The sequence below is a fragment of the Gossypium hirsutum genome, chromosome A11 (genome assembly GCF_007990345.1).
Source record: "Gossypium hirsutum isolate 1008001.06 chromosome A11, Gossypium_hirsutum_v2.1, whole genome shotgun sequence".
Lineage (NCBI taxonomy): Eukaryota > Viridiplantae > Streptophyta > Magnoliopsida > Malvales > Malvaceae > Gossypium > Gossypium hirsutum.
Window position 1 is genome coordinate 58,745,845 of NC_053434.1, and position 11,582 is coordinate 58,757,426.

Genomic DNA, 11,582 nt, shown 5'->3' on the forward strand with positions numbered 1-11,582 from the left:
AGGAATTTATAGGATAAAAAAGGAAGGAGATATTTATAAAGTAAAAAAAAGTTACCTTGACCCATTAAATTTTTTTACCAAGTGAAAGAAAAGAAATTGTTATGCAAAGAAATCCTCTCCCCAACTGGATTCCGTTGTTAAAGAATTGGGTCAACTGAAGTCTTACTGCTATATTCTATCCATGAAATGCACTGCATTTTCTCTTTGGAGCCTCCTTTACTCTTAATTCTTTATTTCGCTTCGGGGATATTAGTAGATTAAAGTAATTTGCATCTGAATAAACTCATGTTACTATCAAAATTTTCAAATTTTGGAAAGATAAAAAGATGAAATCCATTTTACAGTGAATCTCTCCTACGTATATTCGGATATATTTTACATTGACGAATTACGAAATCTAAAAGGAAGTAGGCGGCACGGTCATGGTTGCGTAACCAACCAAACCAAAGGACTTTTATTTTTTAAAAACAGGTCAAGTTTTAGTGGCGTCACCTTCTTCAGCTCCTCCAAAAGCAGAGGAAAAACAAACCTCATTTCCACAATCAAACGTTCCACCACCAGAAATGGTTCCTCCCTCCTCCTCTATGGATCCTTCTCCTCCTCCTTCCTGGTTCACTCCCAAACGGTAAAACTTCTTTCTTTAAAAAAAAAGAAAAGAATAGAAAATCAATTTTAACCTTCTTTTTTTGAATGATTCCTGAAATTATGCTAGTTTCTTTCACTTTTTCTAGATTTTTATTGCTTTCTTTCTAAAATTAGGGTTGATAAAAGACAAGTTAGGTGAACCTATAGCTTTTTTTAGTTGACTTTTTTGGATAAAGATGCTAACTCCTAACTTATATTGTTTTTTTTTTAAAATTTATTGTAGGTTGTTGATTATATTTTGTGTGATTAACATGATAAATTATGTGGATCGAGGAGCCATAGCAAGTAATGGTGTAAATGGGAGTAGTGAGACTTGTGATGACAAGGGAATTTGCAAATCCGGTAGTGGAATTCAGTAAGATTTTATTCCAAACGATTCGTCTCTTTTGCTGCGTGAATTTAGCTATCGTAAAATATTTTTTTAGCGTGATTAGCTTCAGTTGTGTTACTGTGAATGATTTTTACTTGCAGGGGAGAATTTGACTTGACTAACTTTCAAGATGGTCTCTTATCGTCTGCATTCATGGTTGGGCTTCTCGTGGCATCTCCAATATTTGCTTCCTTAGCAAAGAGGTAAATTTCCTTCGATGGTTCTTTGCATTGTACTTGGAGAACATCTAGGTTGTGTTTTGGAATTTTGGTTTCAAACATATTATAAGTTTTGTGATATAACACATAAATATAACATTTATGATTTCCTTCAAACTCATGAATTTGTTGGATGTCTATTTACTGGTGAATTTAATATTCCTATATATATATTTGTAATTTTGAGATTCATGTTTTTTATACCTTTGAAATATATAATCCTTGAATCTTAATTAATTTATACATGTTATATTCATTTCATTTTCATAATTTATATAGGAAATCCAAATTCTCAAATTCATGTTTCCAAACATAGCACTAAAGTTTTCCAATGTGCCATTTTGGTAGTAGAACTGCCGCTTTAAATACTATGTAAAACCAGCACTAATTTTTGGAGTTCATCATTTCAATTCTTGGAATTATTGCACTATATTTGATGATAAACATGTCAATTTGGTTTTCAATGTCAGTTTATTTCTATAATTGCAGCTACAACCCTTTTAGGCTTATTGGAGTTGGATTATCTGTTTGGACCTTGTCTGTAGCTGGATGTGCTAGTGCATTTTCCTTTTGGTTTATTGCGATATGCCGAATGTAAGTGTAACAATCTCAATGCCTTCTTCATTAATTTCTTGTGCCAAGTTGTGTGCGTGTGTGCCAATGTTTAACTTATTGCCAGGTCTTGATGTTTTAGGCTGGTTGGTGTTGGAGAAGCTTCTTTCATAAGTCTTGCAGCTCCATTTATTGATGACAATGCTCCTGTTTCTCAGGTTCATTTGTTTATTTCTTTTTCAACTCTAGAATTTAGAACTATGAATACAACCTTCCTGCCAGAACTAAATGATCATACTAATTCTTTGTCATTCTCCAGAAAACGGCTTGGCTTGCAATGTTTTATATGTGCATACCTACTGGAATTGCTGTTGGATATGTTTATGGTGGATATGTAAGTTTGTACATCCCTTTCTTTAGTTTGCACTTTATATCTTAGTTTTACATTAAGGATGTGATATATAGTCCTAGATCGAAGCACTTCATATGATTCATCTGTACTATCTAGGCACGTCTTCAAGAAGTCTAATATTAAGTGCTAACTGTGTTTGCTAATCATATAGGTAGGGGGCCATTTCCACTGGCGCTATGCATTCTGGGGAGAGGCATTGTTGATGCTTCCATTTGCTGTTTTTGGCTTTTTGGTTAAACCTTTGCAGTTGAAAGGTAAATTATTTTGATGTGTGACCTGCATTTCATGTTCTTTTTAATGATCTGACAGTAATTTAATTATTGACATCACTGAACTTCAACCATAGGTTTTTCTCCTGTTGAATCCAAAAAAGCATTGGCATCTGTGGAGACAGTTTCTTCTGTAACTGATGGTACTTGTTATTATAGTTTTCTTATAATATTAACTCATTACTGGCTCTCCTATTTGTTTTGAAGTTGCTTTCAATGGTAGGGTGCTAAACACATAATATATATCCATGCATTTGAACAAGACTGGGTAGAGTAGAAAGAAGGTGTCTGGTCCTCCCCCTTATAAGTGGCAGAGCTAGTCTTTTGCATAATTAGGCAAAAACAAAATTCAAAGGAATTTTTTTTTCCCTTCTTATGTAAAATATTTGACTTATCATGTGCCACTCATGTTTTCATTATCCAAATGTTTTACCTAAGACGTTTTTCTATATCTCTATTGGGATATAGCCAAAACATAGAAGTAATGGGATTTCCATTATGATGCCAATCCCTGGTCCGTTCAGTAAGACAGATCAAATGCAAGGTCTTCTCTAGATTCTATAATTACTCTCTTGATGTGCCGTACAAGTTCTGCAACTTTTAAATTCCTCCTATTGTTTTGTTTTTATTCTAAAGGTACTTATACAAGACTGTCTATCATGTTAGTATTTGTAATCATCCATAGATATTTAATTTTTTTCATACTCCTGTTCCAGCATTTCTGTCTTGTTGTTCCTGTGAATGACCTTTCATATTTGACCAAATCTTTAAACCAGGATAAAACGTGTAATCATGTTGCAAATGTATGGACTGGCAATTACTATGGATTTTCTTGTGATGGATTGGTTCAACTTCTTGCTAACTGAATTCAAGTGTTGATCAAGTTGATTTTGATTGTAATTAAGATAAAATTATGTGTTTAAAAATCTAAACAAAACTCAACTAAAAACCTTTGGTTTGTTGGTTCTAGGAAAATACTAATAAGAAAAGAAGTACAACTAAAATCAAGTTCATTCATAAGTTTTCTTTTAAAAAAGAAAAAGGTTTGCATGTTTCTTGTAATAAGCTGCTTGCTAACCATTAAAGTACCCTCTCTTTTTTTTTTTTTTTTTCAAATTTCAACTTATCTTAGTTGCAGATTCAAAGGCATCAAAACTAGATGGTCGTATGTTGGTTGGAGGTGATGGTATCATTGGTGACAAATTGAGTAAAACTTCCAAGTAAGTGGCTCTTCAACCCATGCTTTCTTATAAATCATTCATTAGTCTATTCGTGTCAGTGAGAGGTTCGTCAACCCATGATGGAAAACTTCTTCAAAATATTATGTACTTTTTCCCAATAAGAAATTTATTAAAGAAAGGTAGAAATTCATATACTAAACTAGATTGAAAGGATTTATAATACGTAAAGCATTAGGATTCTAGTTGTCTTAAGAATGTTGGACACATTAGGGTCATAACCCTGCTCCATCCTGTTTCTATCAGTCTTCTTACCAATAAGCCCCTAGTTGGAAGGTGGGAATGGCTGCTATGACTTTGGAGCTTATGAAGAGTTGGGCACATGAAAAGTGCACAAAACATGAAGATCATAAAATATAAGCTGGTAATAACCAGCCTTGTGATGGAGGAATCCTTAATCTGTGATATCCTTGCACTTGGCAGTGGGGCATAAACCAACATCCAATGTAATTGTCAAAATGGGTCATGTATCCTTGGAATAATTGTATCTTATCCTGTTTTACTGATGTTAAAAGCTAATCTGTTCAAGGATTTAATACTATGGATGTGCAGAAACATTTGGCATGTACTTTGATAGTTATCATTCCTTCAATACCTTGATTGTTCCTGTTTTCATTGATAGGTCGGAAAGCATACACAATATTTTGAATCAGCTCTCTCGGTTTGCAAAAGACGTGAAAGTGCTTTTGGTGGATAAAGTTTATGTTGTAAATGTTTTTGGTATTTTCTTGACCTCCTCACATCCACTTGTAATGCTGAGTTTTTCTATTTTTGCAACAACTTTTGCAAGTTAAATTTTGCTTCTGGCCATCTCTAAGACAGTCTATAAAAAATGTGTGGTTTCTGTTTTCATCACTGCTGCAAAGCTTGTATTTATTACATATGGTATTACTTTGGTTTGTGAAATATTACTTTACTGACATTTTCTCTGTCAGGTTACATTGCATACAACTTTGTCATTGGAGCATACTCTTATTGGGGACCAAAGGCTGGTTATAATATTTATCATATGGTACGGTTTCTTCCAAATTGCATTCTTATCCTTTAAAGTCTTCTTTTTAGTATTTTCTTTTGGCATCACAAAGAATCACCCTGCCCTTCCTTTTGGTGTTGTACTCATTTAAGTTGTGCTATTTGCAGAAGAGTGCAGATATGTTGTTTGGAGGGGTTACAATTGTATGTGGGATTTTAGGAACAATATCTGGTGGCTTCATCCTAGATCGCATGGGTGCTACAATATCTAATGCTTTTATTGTGAGTTTGTTTTGTTTTGATGATGTTTTGCCTGAATGGTTTCATTTTACATACTTATCAAAATATAGGAACATTATCTGGTGGTTTCATCCTAGATTGCATAAGTGCTACAATATCTAATGCTTTTATTCTAAGTTTGGGTTGCTTTAATGATGTTTGGTGTGAATGGCATGCTTATAAGAAAAGGGCTATTCAGTTTCTTTCATATGGATAGGAAAAATAAGTTGCTATAAACTGGAGAGGGTTTTCAGAGAAATTGAACTATAAGTGGTATTCTTTGTTATTTTGCCTGATAAAGCCTCTGATGTAATAAAACAAAAGATGAACATAGGACTTTGTTAATGGAAATTATCCTCCAATATTACTTCTCTAAATATACACAGTTAAGGAGAAATCCCAAACACACTACAAATTATAGAAAAATAACAAATTAACCAGCAAACAAAGACAAACAGATATATTGTGATTTTCATAAAATTGGGTAATTCTATCCTACTTCCAGATGAAACTAACTATTAGCTGTTATAGTATGAAACTGTCTCCTTCTGTTGTTTCCTTTTATTGCGTTATATATGGCTTACTTTGCTTCTATAACAGCTTCTTTCAGGTGCAACATTTCTGGGTGCAATATCTTGCTTCTCTGCTTTCTGTCTCAGGAGCTTGTATGGTTTTATAGTTCTTTTTGCTGTGGGTGAATTACTTGTTTTTGCAACTCAGGTAATATGACAATGGAGTGAGCTAGATTTTTCCTTTTTGGTGTTTGAGTGTGCTAGATATGATTTTGTTTTTTCTCCAAATTCTTATATATTTGTATTTCTGCAGGCGTAACTCTCATTTTGAGGAAGATTTAATTAGAATCTATTCAACGAGTCTTACCCACTTGTTTTGAACACATATAGCTTTTTAGTTTATTGATATTGAACCATTAGCATTTTCCTCCTTTGAAATAGGAGCTTTTCAAGTTCATATTTGCCACTGTAGTGAATTCATCAGCACTGGAACAATATTTATTATTTTGGACTAGTATTATTCAAACATTTGACCAGTTTTGTTGATTTATAGTGTTACTTTCTCCCCAAACATTGTTGTTGCAGGCTCCAGTCAATTATGTATGTCTCCATTGTGTAAGACCGAGTTTGAGACCATTATCTATGGCAATCTCTACTGTATCGATTCACATATTTGGCGATGTACCTTCCTCACCACTTGTTGGGATTCTTCAGGTGAGTTCATTTACATCTGAGCTTGTATGGGCATGTATTTGGTGTGGTAGACTTGTTGATTTACATTGATATGCTGTTTTCTGATTTGTATTTCTCCAAAAATTTTATTTGCCCTTTCTAACTTTGAACACAATATTCGAAAATTCTTTCAACCTTTTAGAAGTGTGCTTAATTTTTGACATTACTTTCAACTTAAAAGAATTTAGCATGCCTTGCAGTTGTCCTGTAATTGTTGTCAAACACAATAGTTTGTCAAACTATTGTAAAAAATACTGCTAAAAGTGTGGGTTGAAAATTTGATCCTTGAAACTCACATTAATTTCATTGTTGAATAAGTTAAATGAAATTATAATAACATATGAGTTGCATATATATATATATAGTTTCTGTTCATTTAAAAGAGGTTTATGAAAAACTAATTTGACCCTTGCTGATAGCTGTTTTGTTCTGTTTAATGGCTAACCTTATCTTTACCTTATTAACTAGCTTATTTCTTAACACAACCCTTTATAATTGCCTAGCTTCTATTTCTAATCCTGCTTCTTGTAGCATTACTTGATGCAAGAATCTGAATATATTTTTATTTCTTTCAAATTGGGATCTTATGAATTATTACATGTCTTTCCAACTTCAACCTATCTATTTTCACTATGGACTTAATTTTTTATTGCGTCATTGACGAGCAGGATCATATTAACAATTGGAGGGACACTGCACTTATTTTGACCTCTATTCTCTTTCTTGCTGCTGGAATATGGTTTATAGGTGAGTAATAAATAAGTTTTTGATAATGTTTCCTGGAAAAGATCAGATTATAGATTCTTTATTTTGTTCTTTTTTAAATTAAGCCTCTTTGAAACATACCAATGTACTCAAAGCTACTAACCGTGCATCACTTTTACAAAGGGACGATTAATAAAATGTTCCCCTAAAAAAAAAAAGAATTATGTTTATGTGCTACAACGGTCGGGCAGCAGAAATTAATCATGATGCAACACTGTTTCTGTATGATCTCAAGGTGAAGTTTTTCTGGGGATTACTAGTTTAGGATAGAACATTCTTTATCTCTTGTATTACACTGAAAAATCTAGATGCAGCATGATTCCTTGATAAAAAAACTTGAACTTTTCATATATTGGTTATTTTTCAGAAGGTTTTATAATTGGTGTTTATCTGACAGGTGTCTTCCTACATGCCGTCGACAAGTCTAATGATGGAAGTCAACCAGTCTCTACACCCAGAATAACTAGTAGGAAGCCATTGCTTGACGGAAACGTGGATGAAAGTTTGTGTGAAGTGTAATTGCAGAGGTGCATGCTAGTAACATTTGCCTCATCCCAAATGTGAATAAAATCAGTAGTTGAAGCAAAAAGACAGAAATTTGGTGGCGTTCTTTGGTCACTTGTTTCAATCGACATCTACACCGGAAATGATGAGATTTCTTGTAAAGAATCACGTAATGATAAGTTTGCAACTTAAATGAGTCTCCAAGAAGTAAGGGGGAGAAAGGGAATATATGATACCAATGGTATTTTGCTGTTGAATTTGATGAAGGTACTCCGTTTACAACGTTACTTCTTTTTGTTTTGTTTTTGTTTTTGTTTTTGTTTTTGTTTAAATGATTTAAATATAATCCCTTGTAGATATATCAACTAATCAAATACTTATGTATCATTGATAGATGTAATGTATCATGGGTATATGTTAACTCCTTCCTCCCCCCCCCCCGGGTAGTATATTGTCTTTGCATTCTTTCCCATTTTCTGATTGTTTGCAGATATATTGTAAATTATACTTGGATTAGATTAGACCTTTATCCTATAAAATAGGAGTAATTTTTTTTATCATGTTTTAGAATGAGTTAGCAATAAACTAACTTCAATTGGTAATGTTTAGTTACTCATGACTTGTTTTTGGGAAAGAAAAGCGAATTTTTTTGCTTGTTTTGAAGAGGTATTATTTTTGTAAGAGTTTTTATTTATCCTTTTAGTTTCAAGTTTAAATTTGTGCTAGCTATTTTTTATTGCATGTTTAATTAGTGTAATACATGTGTATTAAATAATCTTTTTCTTCAAAACTAGACATTAAAGTTTTATTATTAACTTTGATTTGAAAAGAAGTTTTAGGGTTTTTAGTGTTTATGTTGTTGCTAATCTTTGGATGTAAAATTTGATGACCACATTTTTAATTTCCAAGAATAGGAAAAAGAAGGCAACAATGATTGTTGAAATCAAGTATGATGGAAAAGGAAGATATTTTGTGTATTCCTTGTTAATCTTGTTATTTGTTATAGAAGACAATTCCCCTTCCCCCATAGCCACAATAAATACGAAGCAAAGGATTATTAATGCCTGGGTAGTTTAAGATCAATCTTTATCATACACAGACATGCATGTATCACAATATGATATATGCTAGAATTTGGATGAGTAATTAAATTCACAGGTGTTGGCCTATCTTTTACATCTGACAGACTTGGCAGACAATTGAAGGTACTCACGTAAGCCCATGATAAAAGTATCTAAGTGAAAATTGTAACATTTACCGTTCCCGTGTTAGAATGAAACGGTGTGTTTTTTTATATTTGTTGTTTTTTTCGAAATAGATGTTCCATTTTTACCGAAACATAATATAATAGATGTCAAGATTTCCTCTTGTAGTACTTCCTCTCTTTTGTTTGTTCTTCCAGCACATTTTGATGGAGTAAAGATGATCAATATCGAGCTTGCCCACTAACAAAATCAAGATTCAAGATTTTGAAAATTAAAATTCGAAGACTTTACCCAATCATTTATTAATCGACAATTTTAGAAATTAACGAGTAAGTTAATTGATTTACAAATAGTTGGATATAATGGTGAGATATATTATACTTTTAAGGGGAATGTAAATTTAAACTTTAGAAACGACAATCACGAAATCAAACATAGACGGTAAAACAAACATGCAGAGTATAAAAAAGAAAAATTTTGTTTTAGTCACCCATCTTCATAAAGAATATAAAAGAATATTTTATTTTGATCATCTAACTTCAAAAACTTTTAATTTCATCACTACTTAATTTTTTAAAATTATATTGTTTGACATTCCACATAATTATTCAATTTCCACGAAGCCAATGCAACTATGGAATCTAGTTTGCACAAGCACTTACGCTGCTACGCATCGTGCAGATATTGTTCGGGGGTTTGACAGTTATGCATGGATTGGGGATTCTTTCTGCGTCACATGATGGGTTAGTATCCTTCATCCTTTGTTTTATTATCCTATCACTACAAGGTGGCTTGTCTTTCAGTTCTAAATTTATCTTCATTTCCCCTCCTATGTCTCTCTTTTAGTTTTTTTATCATGTTCTTATTACTTGAATGTATAGTTGCAATAACTCTTACTACCTGTTTCTTTTGCATTAGTTCCATCATGTTATGGGCACAAAGTGGCAAAGTATTAATGGTGATGGTTAGTCATACTTCCATTGTCTATTCAGTTGATGCTCATGTTTCTGGACTTATTGTCAATGGCAGTGAAGACCATATTGCAAAGATATGAAAAGGTGATTGTTTCTGCCATTTTATACCTCTATTTAAAGGTTTGGAATCTATTCCAAAGTTTTATTGGTTTTTTCCTTATTGCTGTCTTTTCTTCTACCTTTCTCTTCTTCCTTGGAGGGTTTAGAGTTGAAAGATGAAATTAAAGTGAATGAAAGTGTTGATAGAGTAATTGAAATGTGGTAGGATTTTATTCATTTTAAACAAATAAAATTTGAGTTTGCTAGATTCAAGCGATCTGAAGGGTTTGTAGGGACGTCCAAGTTCGAGTTTGGTGGTTGGTAGGGATTTTCTCCAACTTGGGATGTCTACATCCAACCCAAATTGCCAAGGCATTATATTCGAATGTGTTTTTTTTAAAAAAACTCTACATATTATTTAAATATTAAAATTAAATTCGAATTTTTATTCTATAATAAATGTACAGGCCAATTTTGGGCCACCCCAAAAACCCAATAACCAAAGCTACTTAAACCCCATACCCATCTCATCCTAAACCAAGCCTAAACCAACCTAGCCCAATACCCTAAACCAACCTAGCCCAATCCTAAAACTACCTGAGCCCAAATTTTAAAACCCTAATAGCCCATTTGCTTAAAAGATTTCAGCAGCAAACCCTAGCTCCCATCTTGTCAGCCGCCGCTTCCCACCAACGGCCAACCATTGGCCACCTTGCGCACTACCACCACCACTCTCCACGCACGCGTCTGGCCCTCCATACCCTGCAAAATGAAACAAACACCAAGACAGAGCAGACGACAAGGAGCAATGGCCAGAATTTTAAAAAAAATTGTTGTATAGAAACGGCTATAAAGGCCAGATCCGAATGTAGAGGGGGGGATATTTTTTTACGAACGAATACACAATAGGCAATACAAAAAAAGCAATATTGGAAGGTGATTTCTCCGATCTAAATCTCCTGGGCTTTCTCTTTGTGATTATTTTCTTGCTTTTTTTTATTTCGAGAGTAAATAAAAGAAAAGGGGAACACGAACACAGACGCACACAGAATATACACGCACAGAAATATAAAAAAAAAAAGCAATTAAGAATTTGCAAGGGTAATCTCAAGTTTTCTTTCGTTCTTTTTTTTTCTTTTTTTGTTTGGTTTAGATCGTCTTTTAGTAGGTAAATCGACTCCAATGAGATCCCGAATACTTTAAGATACAAAAGTAGGGGAGAGGGGTCAAGTGGTGTTGAATCTCTATTTTATGAACTTTCTTCGTTTTTTTAAAAATGTATGAGATTTGAAGTTTTATTTTTTCTCAAGTAAAAAAGAAAATACTTACTAATTTCCTCAAGGCATGGTCGAATACTTACAGCAACAGAATCAGGAATTGTTTTGCGCGCCGCTGGACACCAAATCGATAGAGATTCAGCCGCTTGTAAAAGGAACCCTAGCAAATTTAATTTCAAGGCTGCTGGTTTTTGTTAAAATGGATGGGTATTTGAAAGGAAAGGAAGGGAAAAATGGTTTAAAATGGTCTGAAATACAAAACAGTGCTGCCCATGACCATAAGGGTCCGCGCGTGGGCCCGAATAGAAAAATGGATCTGCGCCATGTTATGTGAATGGGGAAATTGCGCGCTGAATCCTTCCCTTGCGCACAACCTTCAATTTGCGCCCCAATTTCCCTCCCTTATGTTTTAAAATTTAGCTCGCTAATTCATGCGTTGCTTCACTTTGATCCACGATCCAGTTTAGTATTATGGGCCCAGGATATTTTCACTTTTAATCCTTCCCATGTTTTAGCGTGTTCCAATTGGTCCTTCTCTTTTATATATTTCTTTTTAAAATTGCCCCTAACCTTTTTTATTTCGATTTTCATCCCTTTTTTACTTCTCATCATTATTTTA

General features: G+C 33.5%; 1 protein-coding gene across 2 annotated transcripts; it reads left to right on the forward strand.

The window, feature by feature from the left end:
- Positions 1 to 344: 344 nt before the first annotated feature.
- LOC107898693 (probable sphingolipid transporter spinster homolog 2) lies at positions 345 to 7,889 on the forward strand. Of its 2 annotated transcripts, none has more exons than XM_016824215.2 (16): positions 345 to 625; positions 869 to 1,000; positions 1,117 to 1,218; positions 1,723 to 1,827; positions 1,928 to 2,003; positions 2,105 to 2,179; positions 2,349 to 2,451; positions 2,544 to 2,609; positions 3,599 to 3,686; positions 4,327 to 4,424; positions 4,640 to 4,716; positions 4,845 to 4,958; positions 5,556 to 5,675; positions 6,053 to 6,181; positions 6,868 to 6,946; positions 7,362 to 7,889. In XM_016824215.2, exons 1-16 carry the CDS (start codon positions 564 to 566, stop codon positions 7,481 to 7,483), a joined length of 1,548 nt encoding a protein of 515 aa, XP_016679704.1. In that variant the 5' UTR covers positions 345 to 563; the 3' UTR covers positions 7,484 to 7,889. The 2 variants fall into 2 exon arrangements, with proteins under 2 accessions (XP_016679704.1, XP_016679712.1); XM_016824223.2 differs by having other exon boundaries at positions 3,605 to 3,686.
- Positions 7,890 to 11,582: the final 3,693 nt, after the last annotated feature.